The 18620-nt window shown below is 40.4% G+C and overlaps 1 protein-coding gene across 1 annotated transcript in view; it reads right to left on the bottom strand.

The window, feature by feature from the left end:
• The window catches only part of LOC121953052 (low-density lipoprotein receptor-related protein 1-like), a 125843-nt gene that overhangs the window by 74638 nt on the left and 32585 nt on the right, over window positions 1-18620 (bottom strand). The window contains exons 3-6 of the mRNA XM_042499984.1: window positions 13952-14089; window positions 8097-8216; window positions 6651-6779; window positions 6292-6555 (exon numbers count right to left, since the gene is read on the bottom strand). Coding sequence (XP_042355918.1) covers window positions 6292-6555; window positions 6651-6779; window positions 8097-8216; window positions 13952-14089 — 651 coding nt within the window. The remainder of the gene's footprint in view (window positions 1-6291; window positions 6556-6650; window positions 6780-8096; window positions 8217-13951; window positions 14090-18620) is intronic.

An 18620-nucleotide genomic window follows, 5' to 3' on the forward strand; every position in this document is an offset into this window, starting at 1 on the left:
ACCAAGTCAAGTCTTTTATATAAATGTTAAACAAGCAAGTCTCACGTCTTTAAATCTATGGTTTAACTCTGACTCGAGTCAAGTCATGTGACTCGACTCCCCCACCTCTGCTTATCAGCAAATGCTAGCATGCTAACACACTAAAACAAGATGGTTTATGGTAAACATTATACTTGCTAAACATGAGTATGTTAGTTTTGTCTGGGCGGTAGAAGCTCGGTCTGCACAGACTCGGCTTGAGAACTGGAGGGTTGCCGGTTCATGTCCCGCGTTTGGACCAAGTATGGAGTGTGAACTAGCACAGGCACTTCCGAGGCGCACTTGAGCAAGGCACCAAACAATATGAGTGCTCCAAGGGGCCACCGTACTATGGCTGACCCCGCACTACCCCCTTAATTGCACGTGTGAAAGTTGTGTGGTTTGACAAATAAAAAATGCAATGAAATTGTCATTGTGAGCATGTTAACATGCTAACATTAGTATTTAGCGCAGAGCACTGCTGTGCCTAAATAAAAGCTGAGAAATGATCTTTATATACTATTGAGTTACACACATTTTTTTAATGAAAGCTAAAAGTATTTGAAAAAATAGTTACATTTTTCATAGTCACATGGGGCTTACATCACCACTTTCGTTTGTCTGACTGATTGTGAGCGACTGGTATAATTAGCAATGGCAAGAAACAGACAGCGTCAAATATAGAATGAGAGTAAGTGTATGTTTCCTGACATTTGGAAGAAGAAAGTGGGACTAAGAAAAAAACAAACAGTCAAAGCGAATGTAATGAAAGTGAGTGAGAGACAGTTTATATGTGTGTGTGTGTGTTGTTGTGGGTGTGTGTGTGTGTGTGTGTGTGTTTGGGGGGGGTGGGGAGTGGAGGCACATCTGGACAACTAGTCTGTGGCATACTGAGGTCATGAGTCACTCCAACCACACGCGCATCATTTCCTGTATGTTCACCCCTGCCATTGGTTGCTGCTGCTGGCTCCTGCCATGTTGACTGTAAGCATAAACCTGCTCCTCCTATTCTGTCACACTCACACGCCAGCAGCCTGTCCAAAAGACCAACTCTGCTGTCTGGGCAGTCTCTCCAGATTATGGGCTAGAACAGATGAGAAAAATGTGCCCTTTTGTATTCTATATTTTTTGCGCTGACGCTAAGAGTTCAGGGTCCTCTGGGTGGTCGAAGGATGCAGATTTAGATATTCCTGACATTATTTGCCGAAGTCATCATAAACATAAAGGTTTATACTTTTTTGTCCATGTTTTATGTCATTTCCAGAACCTGTCCATGCCTAAGATATGGTTTACGCTGCAAGACAGTCATGCTAGGAAACAACCAGCACTTTATTTATCTGTCAGTTTGTCTCATTAACCATTAAAATGCCTTCAAATGCCATCTCTGTTTTTCTCATATAACTCACGCACATACTGATATGAAAATAGTAATAATGTCATTCAGATACAGGAAGTGCGGTGCCTTTCAATTGCTTCCTTATTTCAGCAATACAGCACTAATCCTTCATCTGTCATGCACATCCTGTCCGTGCTCCTTAATGCAGCCAGTTCTCCATTTTGTCCGTATGTGTGTGTTTATCAGGATGTGTGTGCACACGAGCGCCGCAGTGTGTGTGGGTGTGTATGTGTGTGGGGGGGGACAGCCGTGGAGAACCCAGCTGAAGCTGCTGGAATTTCCTGCAAATTCTTCTGGTGCTTAAATTGTCGAGCACGAGTGAAACGAGGTTGTGGTTAAAGGCGCAATGCGTGAGATTTAGGGATATTTAGTGGCAGTGAGGACTGCAGACTTCAACTAGCTTAAACCTTCTCTTGATTAAAATTCCTTCAGAGTTTGTCATTCAGGAAATTTTTACCAGGAGCCAAATTATCGTCAGAGGTGTCCTCCTTTCCAATACAAACAGACCTGGGGCCGTAATCACAAAAGATGTGATAATACTCTCAGTGAGATCCAAACTTAGCCTAAAAACTTCCAGCAAGGAGTCCTAGCTTAGTAGTGGTTTAGGAAAATCCTCAGAATAACTCTGAGCAAAGAAGGGACAGAAACTTTTATCTTAGTGAGGAGGTGTGGTTGACCCCAATACCAGGAATGATGCTTTCTTTTAACATATGTGATTGGTTGTCACAGACATGCCCTTTGTGAGCCTGCAAAGTGTGGACACCCAATGGGAATGAAATGAATTGCATCACAAGATGAGATTGTTAAGGTATTTTCAGTGTGATCACACTGCTGCACCTTTGCATTTTTTTAGTTGCAAATATTTTAGTGTTGTGCTCACTTTATTTTTGACATTATAGCGTTATTGCATTGAGTGGAAGATGTGAGCGCATCTCTAATGAGAATGATCACAAAAATTATCCCTGAACTATTTACTCACTGTCATCCAGCATTTGGAGAATGTTTCTCCGACTTCTTTGTCTTTCCACCATTTTCTCCTTGAGGGTAAGAAAACATTTAAGCCCTGAAAAAGTCATCACAACCCTACAGTTTTTCACCTTAGGAGGTCTCTTAAGATCGAAGATGCCTTGTGAATATCTTCAATCTGCCAGGATCTGGTCTTACCTTTCAGGAGAAATTTTGTAACTAGGAGCAACTCTTTGTCCTGGTAAGCTATGTGATTACCGCCTCAGGTGATTAAAACCAGTAAAACACATTACAAATCAGTTTTTCTTCTACGCTGTTTGGTATGTTGCAGTAGGCCTAACAACTGCTAATGCAGGATAATATTTTCTCTCTGATTACTTAAGATCCAGACATTCAGGTGGTTTTAACCAGGAACCAAATGATCGTTATTATTTGTTGGCTGGACAAATGTATGTTTTTCCAAGCAGGAAATTTCCGTATTAGTGTGGCCGTTTTTTTTTTATTTTGAGAAGGGTGTTATGATGTCTTTTTTGCATGAGCCTGATTGATTAAGGAATGCAGTGAATAATTTGGAAATAAGAGATGTGGCTCGAAACAGATGGAGAGGTGCATCAGGCTCCATCTTTCACTTATTACTTTGAGAGACACCAAAATGCCTCATGCATAATTTTCGTCGTTCGGAGATGGTCTGATATCACCTGCTTTGAAATGAACACATTTCCAAATGACAGTTACACCACACTATGTGAACATGTGGAAGACAGATCTGCCGGACTGTCATCATTCAGCCTTTTCATCTTCTCTGATGGTCTGCGCTGGGAAAGTCATTTCTGTCATGCTGATTCCTTCTTTAGTCACATGGAAAAGGGAAGTGAACAGAGATGAGCCACTGCATGATGAGCGGATGGGATCGGCCACAGTACTTGGATGCAAGCAGGGGCGTAGCACCAAATGGGTTTGATGCAAAAGCAGCCTCTGTTGCCTGCCCCCTTTTCTGTTTTGGAACTTCATGATTTTTTTTCTTGGGGAAAGACAAGTGTATGTTGGTTCTCCAGCAGCATAAGCAGTCACTTTCTCAGTTATAGCTGCATTTAGTGCAGGGGTGGCCGAAAACATTTTGTGAATTTAAGGGGAGAGAGAGGCCTCAGGGAACTTTTAACCAATGTATTCAGTCAATTTTAATGTAGTTATGGCGCTAATTACTAAGACAAAAATAATGCAAATAAAACCAAACATTTCATTCCAGGTTTTTTGAAGAATCCACTCCTATTAGGGCCCTGGTTAATCAATCCTACATTTTCCGCCACTGCGACCGGGCCCCCAGTAAGAGTGCCGAGCCATTTTCAGTAGTTGAAAGCAGTGGAATTACAACTTCAGGTCCATCATGCTATGCTGTTGGGCCAAAAAATGTTTTTTCCCCCTCGACTTACATTAAGAGAGAGACATCTGTGAATTAGTGGATACATTTTTTTGAGCATTACCACCCCTGCGAAATGACTCGTTTCCCTATCAAGATTTGATCCATTTGGTCCAACATAATTTGAAAAGTCTAAAAGTGCTGCAAGCTTACACCACTTTATCCCTATTCAGGTTAGCGGAGCGCTAAAACCAGTTATACTGTTCAGCCAGCAGAAGTTTTAAGTGTGTCTGCTCTATGGGCCCAATTATGCAGAAGCAGCACATATCATATCGCAGAAATAAGAGCTCTTTTGACTTCATGCACCGCTGAGTAAGTTTTATAGGAATGAGTGGGGCCCCGCTGCAAATGCTGTATCCATGTCTCTTTATACATCCATGACTATGGTGTCCCTGTATGCAAGTACAAAACAGGGAAAGAAATAGGAGAAAAGCTGAGCTATATACATATATATATATACACGCTTATAGTATGTCTGCATTATACCCTGATGTTGTGTACAGAAGTGGGATTAAGAGAATGTGGCGATCCAGGAAAGACGTGGCGCAGAATATGAACATAATGACTAAGTGAGTGAAAATCCTGTTTTAATTTAAGTCCTTAAATTTTTGCGGGTAAGTCAGACAATGCAGATAGTTATGAACCATCTGTCAACCATCTCCCTTAAGATAATACAGTGATGCATTCCTACTGGCTTTGTGAGGATAAATGTATTGTTTCTGTGGCAGCTTTCTCTCTGATTCACAGTGAAGACAAGAAAGCCAGACCGCAACACAGCTAGGAATTAAAGCAAAGAAGTGATAAACGGATGGGAGGGGAAGCGAGTGTGGGTGTGGAGGCTTGACCTGCATGTTGTCGACACTCGGGAGCATGCACGTACACACGTCTGCCCTGAATTGCACTATTTGGATCTCCAAGGTCTGTCTTTTAGTGTCATTTCAACAGGAGAAAGGACTCTTTCTGAAAATTAAGCCATGGAAAAAAACACAGCTGCTTTTAATGTGCTGCCACCATGGCTCTGACTCACAGGCTGTGCACGAGCGCATACATAGGGATTGATGCTCGAATCGGTTTTGGCTACATTTCTGGACATTTTTTCTCCACCTGTTTACATTTTACTTTAAAAGTGAAACACATTTGAGCTCACTCAGACCAACAAGCCCGGCCAAATTGCCATCTGTAAAGGATGCGAACCAGACAAAAATATCAAGTTGAGGTAAGGATGAGCTTAGGCCTATAGCTAAAACCTGGGCTTGCTACTGATAGGTGGGGAAGACCTTAAAATGCCAAAGGTGAAAAAGACTTGAAAAATTGATTTGTTAGATGGATGTCACACAGGCAGACATCTGATTCCAATTGCATTAATTTCTAGGTCTGAAAACAGACCTGAAAACATCTGCTTCAATGTGTTTTTACTGTATATACCAGGCCAGTTTCTAATGAACACGGTTTGGACATGTTCTCTGAATTGTGTGTGTCAAAAGAAACTTCTAGCCAGCTTATTTAATAGTTTCAAGGTCCACCTGCTGAAGGAGCCGTGGGCGAAAAGGATGTCTGCTGTGCTGCTTTTTTTTTATCTTTACCCATCTACTGTGCTATCAAGTCTGTGCATCATTTTAGCCAGACCTGCATTAATAATGGAAGCATGGAATGGACTTCTCTGGCTGAAATGCTACATACAGTTTAAACGAGCACAAAAAAAAAGTGGCACTGATTATCACTAAGGATCTAATCAGGAAAATATACATACGTCACTTTAGAAAAAAAGACAACACATTGCAAGTGATGTTTATTTTCAAAATGCATTTTTTGGAGAGTGGAACAGATCTGTGTTTTTCGCTGCGTGCAGTTCCCCCAACAGCAAACACCACAACCAAACATAGAAAATTCTGCTTGAAAAAATCATGAGATGTTTGACAGGTTGCTGTGTAGCCACAGGTGGTGTACAGTGTTTTCTTCCAGCCTTGCCACACGAGTTAATGAAATCTGCAGGGATAATTCACCTTACGTGGCCTCCAGGTAAAAAAAATGTTCTGAAAATTTACAACAAACACACAAAAACAAACACCCACACACTCTTGTACTTCTATCTTTGTGATGACCCTAGCTCCATGTCCCAGTGTTAACAATCGCACCTTTATACATTACCCTTACCCTGACCTTAACATAATTCTAACCTGACCCTTAAAATCAAGTCTTAACCCTCAATTAGGCCTTTAAGAAGTGGGGACCAGCCAAAATTTTCTCACTTTCCAAAACTGTTCACTCTGTCGGTTAAAAACTTGCTCTAGTCCTCACTATGTAGCAAGTACAAGAACACACACACACACAGATATGCATAGTTTGCCCTGTTGCAGTGTGAGGCAACTTTTTCTGCTGTTGTATTATGTATAATGTGTGCAGAACTGAACTGAATGTTCTTGGGCCTGTGCAGATCACACTGTGCTTTATAAATGTACTGGGGTGAAGTTATATGCTGCTGTGGTGTACTCACGGTGCAGGCTGAGGGAGATGTTGATGACTCTCTCATCTGTGAAGCTCTTCAGATTGGGGATCTTGGCACATTTGAGGTGTGTGGATGAGGGGGCGTCTCCTACGTGGATCCAGCACACAGTCTCCTGGGCGTAGAGGAAGTCCATGGCTGTTGTTTGTTTGGTACTGGTGGACAGCAGGCTGTGGACTGTGGTGCCACTCAGGGAGGTGGCCTGGATGTTCTGGGAGTTAGCAATCAGCAGGACAGGCAGGCGGTCTACTGGCACTGGAACGTGAGGTGAACAGGAGGAAGATGAACAAAACATCCACACAGTCAAAACTGGACAACATTCAGTCCTCCTGCTGTCTGCTGGTGCTTACCATTCTTGGCTTTGCACGAGCGGTTGTCTGGCTGGGGCAAGTAGCCCTCCACACAGGAGCAGGTGTAGGAGCCTTCAGTGTTGGTACAGGACTGACTGCAGGTCCCGTACAAACTGCACTCGTCAAAATCTGAACCACAGAAACAACAGATCGTCTTATTATAGCAAATAAGAAATTTTAGTTAAGAAATTAAAACCTATCTGCAAAAAGGAAAAACAAATGCTGATTTAACTTTAAAACTAACAATTCAGTGTCTCCTGCTCAGTTTAGTTTTGCTTGACTTAGTAAGTGATTCATTAAAGGTGACGTGTTTCACAAAATAACCATGACATCAGTGAGGCTTACAAGTGTTGCTCATCAATGCCTGTGACTCCTCTATAATATCAGTGCCTGCAAAGATATGAATGTTTTTAAAGAGGCTTTTGTGGGAAATGCTTCACACTCCCAGGGCCCCTAAACTACCCACTGTGTGCTCTGCACTTGATTCAGCTTTGTCAAAACCTGAGTAAACACTGGTGCAGCTCTGTAATCCTGCACTGATGTGGAGTTAGAGGACAAGAGGCCTGACTCAGAAGATGTAGACTGTTCGATAAGCCTGCCATTGGCCGTGCCATTTAGAAGGAATTCTCTTCCCCTTCTGCTCTCTGCATGCTATTGTTTCCAATATCAATGTTGCTGTAATGAGTCACACATATAACCCATTTTCCACCCAGATTAACACATGTACACAGTTTTTTTAAACACAAGGAAGCCCACTAAAAATAGGTGAAAGACACCTTTCCCATGGCCAGTTGACCAGAGCTGTGTAAACGGCTTTCTCTGTGTGTGTTTGTTTTGTGGTTGTTGTTTTTTTTGTTTGTTTTTTTTACTGGTGTGTCAAGTTCGACATCATGGACAGGCAAGAAAACAGGTTAGTAAACAGTAGAAAGCATCATGGAGGCCAGTGAAAATGTTATGATGGTTACCTCTTTTTTACATCATACTTATTCAGTCTGTATTTCAAACGTGGCTTTAACTAGATCTGTCTTCACACTTACTTTAAGCATTGTGCCTAAAACAACCTCCGAGCTAGCAACTTAAAACTTCTTTAAATGTTTCATGTTTTTTTTCTTTTGCTAATGTTCGACCAAAACAAGTTCTCTCCTAATACACTTTTTTGCAGAAGCACAGTTGCTGCATTCCTTATACAAACAACCCAGAGTGTTTTTTTTTCCTCACACCTTACTGTCTGAACCCAGTGTGGCGATAATTCAAGCTATGTCAGACAACTGGACACGCTAGCACATAAGCTTATGTTTGCTGTTGATGTAACATTCTCAACCTCTCACTGCCAGCTGTTTGACACTTCATACAGGAATGAAATACAAAGATCAACAATTCTCTCTGACTTATTGATTAAATACTTGCGGCACATTCTGAGGGTGGCCACTGCTTTGAGAAACTCACCTTTGCATGTCTTTCCATCTGCGCTGATCTCATAACCACTCTTACAGTAGCAAGCTGGCCCTGCTGGAGTCACCGCACAGTTTTCCTGACAACCCATGAGCGAGCAGTTGGACATAAACTCTGCAGGGAGACAAAGGAGGGAAGAGGGACAGAAGACATGAGTGATTTTTTTGGAGTAATGTGTGTGGGAAGATGACTGACATTGTATAAAAGAGTGACTTAAGACATAAGGTGTTTATTCATGTTTCTTTCTTGTTACAGACATTGTTATGTGGCTGAAAACACTGCATCAGTGATTCCAATAGGAGGCGGATTTGTGCATAATTCTTCAATAATCCTCTCAACATACCATTTTAAACCCACAGATTATACTGTGATCACTCATTTCATTCATCCTGCTGGGTACTATCTAGCAGGAGACACAGAGACAGGCATGCCTGACAGGAGCAGGTGCTGCTGAAGCTGCCATTGTACACTTCCTGGAGAATATCTACTGCTTAGCAGGATGCCGAAGTGCATAAATACTTTCTGTGTGTCTAGCTAAATAGTTGAACTATGCTCTCTGTGGCCTCCTCCTGACAGTGAGGCGCATATAAATTATGAGTGCAGAACATCATGTCAGCTCAGTAACCCATCAACAAGATCGACAGTAAGTTTGATTGGATGTAGTGTGACTTTCAGACACAGACTGAGCTATTTCCATGCGATCAAAAATAACAAAAAAAAAACATCTCCTGAACCAGAATGTGACGATGACCACTGATGAGAGTGGTGAGTTCAGAATTGGTAGGAAAAAGTCATCACATCCAAAAGCAGTTAAAAACTAAGTGCTGGACAAAACAAAAGTAGATACAAAAACAGAGTCTGCACACAAGATGATGCTCCCATGAACATCCCAAAACGAGTTCAGAATTGGAAAATTCATTCAAGGCAACAGTTGGATCAAATATGAAAAACAGCTCAGCACAAAAGCAAGAGATACAGAATTATAAAAACAGAAGTGAACAATTACAGCTTCAGAAAATATGGAGTTTACATTATCAAGGTGTAGCCAGAGTGGACAGGCTATATGGAGACAAATCTTGGACACTATATCCAATAAAACCCCTCTCTACCTTCCTCTTCTCTTCCAAACAAAGACGAGTTGAATCTGACTCAATTTTCCTTCCCAGCTCAGTCAAGATGGCAGCAAAGATAACAAAAACAGGGATTTGCTCATCTTGTTTTGTGCCCAGTTATCTTACTCTTGATCTTGATCTTAACAAATCCGGTATGGAATTATTCTGAAGATGTTGTGGTTCAAAATGAGACCAAATCTTTCTATTGATGTCAGTTTCTGAACCCACAATGAAGGCCTAAATGTTTCCTGTAACAGGTAGGATAAGGCTTGCTTTTAGCATAGCTACTGGTGGAATTGCTTTTTGCTTGGTGATTTTGTTGATGACTTAGAGCCCTTGCTGGCCAGTTAAGAGTGAGGAGTGAAAAGTCAGCAGTCAATAACTATGAGCCTTGAGCACACAGTCATAACTGTACAAAAACTACTAAGTTTATAGGTCCAGTAATACACATGATTTGCTACAGACCTGCCAATTTACACATGCATGCACACAAACACACACATGCATGCACGCACGCACACACGCACGCACGCACATGCACATGCATGTGCACACATGCATGCACTCACAGACCAAACACATGATCCCCTGGCTTATGTCTGGCAGAAATAACAATAGCAAAGCTTTTTTTGCAGAAAATAGCACTGCTAATCTACACATATCATACTACTACAATATCTGTGTAAACTAAAAATACTAGAAATGACAAGTTCAGCAGACAAAGAGGTGCAAGCCTGGAGCTTTGAAATTATTTTTGAATAATACATGAAGTTAACATGAAAGGTGACTGGGCCTTTGCTATCTGGGCCCCTCAGCATGTGGTGCTCCCTATGTGATATCCTCAGGCAAACTCAGTATCCTCTTTTAAACTTCTTCTTAAAAATCACATTTATTTTACTTTTTTCAAAAACTTCAATTCATTCATTGTAATTCTTAAATTATGTATTATATTATTGTTTTATATTTAGTGTTTTGGATTTTATTCACTTGCATTATTTGTCTTTACGATGAAGTACTAAATTTGCTTTTTAAAGGTGCTATTTAAATGAAATTACCTTTATAATTATAACAAATTCAAAGGAATACATTTACAGCTTTATCTAAAAAAAACAATCATCCTTAAATTCCTATGTGGATTAAGATGTCCATAAGACTTAATGCTCATTGATATAACAGTTTTTGTTTTTTCATTGTCTCTGGGAAAAAAAGAATTCAGGTTACCCTCATGTAGTTCATAATTGAGAGCTTCTGGATGTCGTCAGCTCATCTCAAATGTAATACAATAGCAATATGCCTCATTGTAATTACTGCCTATTGCTATACCAATCTTACTAACTGCTATTTTCATGATCAAGTTTTATATTTATAAATGATGAATGTCAGCACGTTGAAAATATGAATCTAGAGGGAAATACTTTTAATTCTTTGATTCTGGGTTAGTGTGTCTTCCTCATTTATGTTTTAAATCATAAACATATGATGTTTTGTGTGAAGTTAAGGTGGAATGTATCCTTGAGTGAAACAAATATCAGATACAAAGCCTGTTAAGTGAAAGGCCAGAGACACAAGATAAAAATCAACAAATGCTTCGGCCCTGCACTCACAATCAATACCTCCCTGCTAACCCCGACCATCTCCAAGGCTACACACACATCAAATATAGAAGCGCACAAACACAACACGCTGCAGTCACACCTTCCAGTCAGCTGACCGATGCATAATGGAATCTCAGCAGAGTTTTCAGCCGCGCACTGCACATCCTGTGAGATATAAATCAAGACACAGTGAGTCATAGTCAAACAGACACAGTCATGTCAAACCAGGCTGAGATCTATCAGTCACCAGTGATTCACTTTGCCCAGAAAACACTGGCAGACAATTCACACAAACACAACACCTCCGGGGAGCAAGAAGAGGGATCAAGAATCTCACAGCACTTTCAAGATTAAAGAAACAAGAGCCAACAGTTTTGGTGCAATATTGTACTGCTGTGAATATTGTATTTTTGCACTAAATGGACTTCCTAAATCAATAATAAAGAATAGCTCTAAACAGCTATAACTGCTGAGCAAGAAAAAGCTAAACAACACATATGAGCTGGTTTCACGTCACATTTCTGCTATTATCCCCGACTGCTGTCATATGCTGTATGAGGATAAACACCACATGAGTTACTCCACATCACTATGCCCTGATGCCAGTCCTCATACAATGTACAAGTCCTCCTGCTGCACTGCAGAGGCTTGCTGGGACAACCACAGTTCCAATTACAGACATGCCCGGAATTTTCCAAAACAAGTCTGAGCACCGAACAACAGAGATGTGTTTAGAAAACCGACATGGGCAACAATGTAAACAACCGACCATGACATACACCACAAAATATTTATTTTGAGCAAATAAAGCTCGGAAAATTGCTGTGTTTTGGTTCAGTATGCAAACCACTCATATCAATCTGATGACCCCTGACTGAAATACACAACGCTGTAGGAAACAAAAGAGATATTTATGTTACAGACACAAATACACACAAAAACCCCAAACGGTTTAACCTAATTCTAGCCTCAACCCTTAAACAAAATTTAAATCCAAAAACAAACAATCATGGACCCCATGTTTGTCCCCAGAGAGCTGGTGCACCCCCACATGCGGACAGATATTTGTGGTGATAGAAAACACGCATATTCACCTGTTTCATTTTCTAACTGAAGGTGTCTGGGGAGATGGAAAAAAAAGACATAAAAAAGACAGGAAAACTTAAGTCTCCACATCTAGCTTCACCACATGCTAAATAAGACCAGCCACCCGGACAGCTGATGACAACTGGTTTGCCCACAAAAAAAATGTCTGCGCAAACTGTCAGGACCATCACGAGGATGCTCATCTCAGTGGCTGGTCTTGAACAGTCTTGCAGGTGAAGACACTGGACTTGGAGATGCTGGTCTGGCCAGATACACATGTTCTGCAGCTGTAATGATGGTTGGATGTAGTACCAAATTCTTGAAAACAACATTGGAGACAGCTATGGCAGTGAAATGAACATTCAATTGAAAGGCAACAGCTCTGGTTGACATTTTTTGCAGTCAGCTTGCCAATGGCACACTCCCCCAAATCTTGAAACATCTATGGCAGTGTTTTCCCTGCCATTATATTGGGGAGGGCAGTACCGTCCCCCCGGAGCAGAGGACAGATTATACACGTCTTACATTAAGTGCACTGCAAAGCACTGCGACTTCTGCAAGTGATGTGTCACCTGACAAAGCCAGAAGTTCAAAAGCCAACAAGTAAATCATTAATGAAGAGACGTCAAACCCAAGAAATGAGCTATAGATGAATACAGTACATAGATAATTAAAGGGGAATTATCAAAACTGTCTTTATTATTATACAATATTAAGGAGAAGTGCTGGGTGGATTTTAACAAATTGCAACTACAGTTTAAGAGATACATATCTACTGAGTACATTCAAAAAGTCTTAGATCTTTAACTTAAACCTTTGAAAAACGGGAGAAAAAAAGGAAGTGTTGCGTTCAGATTTTTGATCAGTATAAAGCAAACACATATACAGATGTCCACTTTCACCTTAAAGTTCAACCAGCAGTCTCTCTCTGTGTTTCTATATTAAATATTTCATGATCATGGAAAAGACAGGAAAAGTTAAGTCTCCACATCTGGCTTCTTCATCTGCATCTTTATCATCTGAAACCAGCAACCCGGACAGCTGATCATGTAATAACTAATTTGCACTACCAAAGAATTTCTGCATTAACTGTTAGAAACCATCTCAGGGACGCTCATCTTAGTGGTTGGTCTAAGACAATCTAGCAGGTGGAGACACTGGATGTGGAAGTCCTGGCCTCGCCAGTTAAACATGGCCTGCAGTTGTGAGGATGGTTGGATGTACTGCCAAATTCACACACACATCACTAGAGATGGCTTATTAAGTTTACGACCTGACCTATTAAGCTTACTTCTTTGCATTAAACCTGAGAAAATAGGAGCAATAACAGAAGTGTTAAGTTTAAATTTTTGTTCAGTGTATTAGTGTTGCAGAAGTAAATATGCCTGCTGGCTATTTTCACATTTATATGACCTTAGTCAGGACTTAGATACAAAATAATGTGATGAACAGTATTTGGCTGTGCATCGTCAGGCGTGTTCCTCTGCTAACCTCTTGACAGACATGACTCCCAAACAGAGGAAGTCCTCAGTTCCCTTTAGACCTTCAACATTTCCTGTAATAATCGTACTTTCCAGTGAAGACATTAAGGTCTTTTGCACAATCAAGTTCCATTTTCTCTTGGTGTCGTCGTCTGGGATCAGCAAATTCTTTTAAAAGTCATTACATTCCTTAGACTCATCATAAAGTTGCTTCCTAGTTACGGGCCTAAAAATGCCAACTTCCCTAATTGAATGTGTTTAAAAAAACAAGTAATGATCGGCACCACATCCTGTATACCAGGATACATGATGTCAAATATACAGCTGGCTGTGTCTCCATAGAGCATTCAGAATTGCAGAAACAAAAAAACAAAGCACAGTATTTCCACATTGATGTGATAAATCAATCTGTTACTGTGAGTTCAGTGTGAACATTTCAGGCTATACACTCCCTACTTTCATTTCTTTCACAAAGACGGGATGGAAGAGAACAATAGTGCATTATTAACCGGTGCACTCTTTCCATATTCATAATGCATATCCCCAAAACGTGTGTGTGTGTGTGACAGTGATACCTCTGCAATGTGGTCCCTCATCCCAGCCGTCAGTACAGTCTGAAGCCCCGTTGCACAGTTTGCTCATGTGGATGCAGAGCTCCGTCCCTCCACACTGGTACTCATTGGGAGGGCAGCGTGATATGGTACTGTGGGGACCTGAAGGAGACACACAACAATTATTAAATGTCTGTTTTGCTCAAATCTGCATGACAGCACACCTTCCTAATCACTCAGAGGATAACACCACCATTTTTGAATCACCACTCTTAAAGAAGTCGTATTATTATCATAAAAATTCAGGCAGGGGCTGCAGCATCAATATATATTAATTTCACCATATTGATGACTAGCACTATCGTACAGCAAATACAGCTGACCAAACAAAAAGTATCAGCAAACTCATTAATGATGCAAACCATAAACAAACACAAATATGACATTAACTAGCATAAACCACCATGGTTTAAACAAACACATTATCAACACTAACAAAAAGTGATATATGAGTGTAAGAACACAAAACAGCAAACTTAACTGCAAACTAAAAACTTCTCAGTCCAGATCTAGGCATCATGGTCCAAATCAAATAATTTATCTAACCCAAATAGAGTCTTTCTCAGTTGCATTATTAAACTGTTATTTGATGTATATTGAATGTGCAGTGCACTAGATTAAAGTTGTTAAAGTGTGTCAAAGTAAAAGATGCAAAACTCAGCATACTTTGGTTTGTCTTTGGAGAAGTCAGTGCACTTTTTTCAGCTTCAGTCATCAAAAGTTTATTAGGGTTGGGTGACATTCACATTTGAACCAATACCTGTGCCAGCACCCCAAATCTTTTTTTACCAGTACCCAACTGTACCTTTTTTTAATGTAGCTCGGGGCACAGTAGCTTGCAGTGTAGCAAGGAGGGGCCAAGTTAAATGTTGTGTTTACAAACATTGACCAACAGTTCATGCATAGCATACCTTTAAAAATGTTCTTTCTGCTTGAAAGACCATTCTCAGCAGGCAGAAACACAAGTGTATTTCACACCAAAAAAACAAAAAAAACAAAATTGCACTGTTGCGCCTTTTCTGTGAAAACCACTCCAGCTGTGCCACTTCACATACACAACATTACAAACCGGTTAGTTTGGAGCCATTACGGCACATACAACACAGCACAATGTGTTTCCTAAGATTAATCGCACCCAGGGATATTTGTCACATGCCCTCTTCCTTTGTCTCTTTCATCCATTTTGTCTCGAATATGAACTGTTCCGTAAAGCAGAAATGCTTTAAAATCAATCTTTATAAAACAATGCCCTTTCATCCTGCCAGTGGATGACAAACTTTCTGACATATAGTGGGAACTATGTGTGCACCATAACGAATTTGTCAGAATGGAGCAACACCAAGAATGTTTCTCTACCGTGTTCCCAAGTGAGTGCACATAAAGCTATCTGCTCCTTCATATTTGTGGATAGCATGTCTGTGGTGGGTCTCATCGAAATCTATTACACGCCCAGATACAAGACAGAAGAAACCCGCAGTGGGTGTGCAGCAAACAATCTAGCCACGAATACATTAAAAACAGATCTTCCAAATATCCTTCATGCTCAGCCTTATTGGAAATCAATGGGACATCTTAGTCCTGGCATATAGGCTGGAAAAAAAAACTCAAATACAATCTGACAATAATGGGACTGCAACAGGAGACACTACTCCATGTGGCATCCGAGGATGCTCCATGTCTTAAAGGAATACTTCACTCTCTCAGAGTATCGTCTGTACCTCATTACTCACCTTGTGTTACATACATAAGAAAATTACTCATGAACTGAAACCATACGGCTCCACGTTTAACACCAGCAAAATTATATCAAAACATCCGTTCACCAGGACTCAACTGACAATAACATTATTTTCTGTTGGTGAACACGGGAGCTGCTGTTCTGATGCTGCCTCGACTTACCATGAGGTTTTTTTTTCGTGCTACTGTGTCACTTTGTTGCATCAAAATTTACCCTTCAAAACACAAAAAGTCACCATAACATAAAGAAACTGCACAAGGTAGCGGTAGACCAGTAGCTCCAGTGCTAAAAATCAGCAATGTAAAATTATTGGGTTTTTTTTCCAATGGAGTCTGGTTTTGAAAAGAGCATCGATAAGTTTTACTTTCAGTTAAGTACCATGTTTGGAAAGTACTGAGCATACGACTGGATAAATGAGAATTGGATTATACTGCAGGTGTTAGGTGATAATGTGTAAAAATGATGTTTTGCTATAGATTTATTGTTGTTAAAACCAGACCCCTTTTAATTCAATTCATCAAGAATTTCCTCAGAGTTTTTATTCTTGAATAATAAATATACAATTGATCATTAGGTTTGAAGTATTCCTTTAAAGCCATGCCTGATCAGCAGATGCAGTGCAAAGCCACATACTAAATGAGTGAACTGTTTAAACCTTCACTTAGTAACTGAGACAACGAGACAATATGCGTCAAGATCTGTGTGACTCAGAAAAGTCATTGATCTATCATGCTGAACTAGCACTTTGTAATGTAATGTTGAGAAAAACTGAAGATTTTGTTTATTTTTACATGTTGAGAAACCATATACATTGTGTAAGCTTGGAACTATGCTTTTATAAACTGTTTCTGCAAGAACATCACAAAGGCAACTTTATTTCCATATACCAGACAGAGATGATTTGTTCAAGAAAGCAGAAAAGTTTGTTTTCATCTGTTTTCATTGTTTCTTAACATTAGCTGTTTTGTTCCTTTACCCTGTTCCCCAATACTTCAGCCTTCTCCATCTCATCCATCATGGATTTACATTCATCTTTTCCTCTTGCCAACTTAGCAGACAGAACCACAAGGCAGACATTCAAAGAACCATTGTGGCAGCAAAAGATGGCCACTAGCGAAAACTAGCAGGAACTAAAAACACACTATTATCTTGGTTAGAACTGCCCAAATGACTACCTTCACTACATCTACAGCGTACACACATCCAACCTAGACGCAAAACACCAACAATCAGCACGCCAGTGTAGCAGCATGCAGGCCTAGTATAGTAGTATGTTATGAGAAAACTTTGGGATCCCTGGGAAAGAAAACATATTCATCTTAAGTGAAGGTGATTTAGTCCAAAACTGCTCCCACTGAGACACTAAATGTATGCAGCTTTGACTCGATATAACAGTGAATTTACTGCTAAAATCACTGGGCAATCAGCAAGCGCCTTTCCACTTAATGGTCTTATTACTGAACTCTTTTGGATGAGGATGAGGTTCCCTGCCTTGTGACTCTGACAAGTCTTGCATCCACAAAAAGACAAATGACTCAGCACAACTTCTGTCCCTAAATCCAACTAGTCCATGAGTTGCCAACAACTCCACCAATGTCCAAACTGCTGTCACCACTGTCCAAGTCTGTGGGCTGTGAGATGACTGACGAACTATATACTCATCAATTATAACAACAAAAGCATGCGGCTACCCTGGTTTAATAAACTGCTCATCAGTGCTCCTAAAGCTCACTAATTAACACATATCTTGTGCATTTATTTCACATACAAACCAAAATGTGTGAACTACAATTTCTGTTTTCATGCAACATTACTTGCTCTGTTTCTTGGCAACCAGCTGCTTGGCAACCTAGCACTGACAGCAAGATTCGAGGAAGTCCTTGCACTCGGCTGATGGTTCACATGGCCAGTGGATTAAAAGTATAGCATGCAGAATTTTCCCTAAAAACAATATATACACTTATACAAAAGGGATAACCTAAATTAACACTTATGACCCACTAAAAGCAGGCTGTTCTCATGTACCTAGAAAAAGTAATGCACGTTTCATACATAACCCACCCAGTCGGGAAGGCTGCAATCACATTACCAATGCGCTGACAGAGCTAAGAAGGACATGATATCAAGAGTAAGTCTGCGTAACGAGTCAGATTGGGGTGGTGGATGGGTCAAACAATCACAGGACTTTACCCCAGGAGACCAGTATTCAGGACCGTGTGAATTTGGATACAAGACCCTGTCCCCTGCCAGGACTTTCTTGTTTTCCTCTTATTTTGCTGTGGTAAGGACATTTCTGAGCATATAGTCCCTGCACTCAAGTGACGTTGGGACTTTATAGAAACCAGACACTTACAGACAGTAAGCAGCAAGCATCTAAGCGGAAGTTACAAAAACTGCAGACACGGTGCTGCAATAAATACAAATACAGCAAGGCAAAAAAGCAAATGGACAAAGCTAATTCCAAAATGCAAGTCAGTCTGGGGTTTTCTTTTTCTTTCACTTTCACTGGCAAGCACTGAAGGAGAGGACGGGTATGAATAGTGATGCAGAGTTCCATTGGACAGGTAGGTGCCGGCAATTAGCTTGTTACAGTATCAGCTTTTCCATTATAACAAAAGCAACGTTCCTACAATAGAAGCTTGCAGAGTACTACAAAAAACAACAACATGTTAATTAGAGAGTTTTAGAGGTGTTAGTAGAGCTTTGGAGATAGCCAGTGTAGCCCTTCCCCTGCTTCCACTCTTCATGCTGCTAAGCTAAAATAATAATCAGCTAGCTGTAGTTTCATATTTAATGAATAGAAATGAGTAGTGTTGGTTTTTTCCTTTAACTGTCAGCACTGAAAAGTAGATCCAAAGGCAAGAAAGATGCATGACTCTCTTCCTTGTTTTTTTT

The sequence above is a fragment of the Plectropomus leopardus genome, chromosome 2, assembly GCF_008729295.1.
Source record: "Plectropomus leopardus isolate mb chromosome 2, YSFRI_Pleo_2.0, whole genome shotgun sequence".
NCBI lineage: Eukaryota > Metazoa > Chordata > Actinopteri > Perciformes > Serranidae > Plectropomus > Plectropomus leopardus.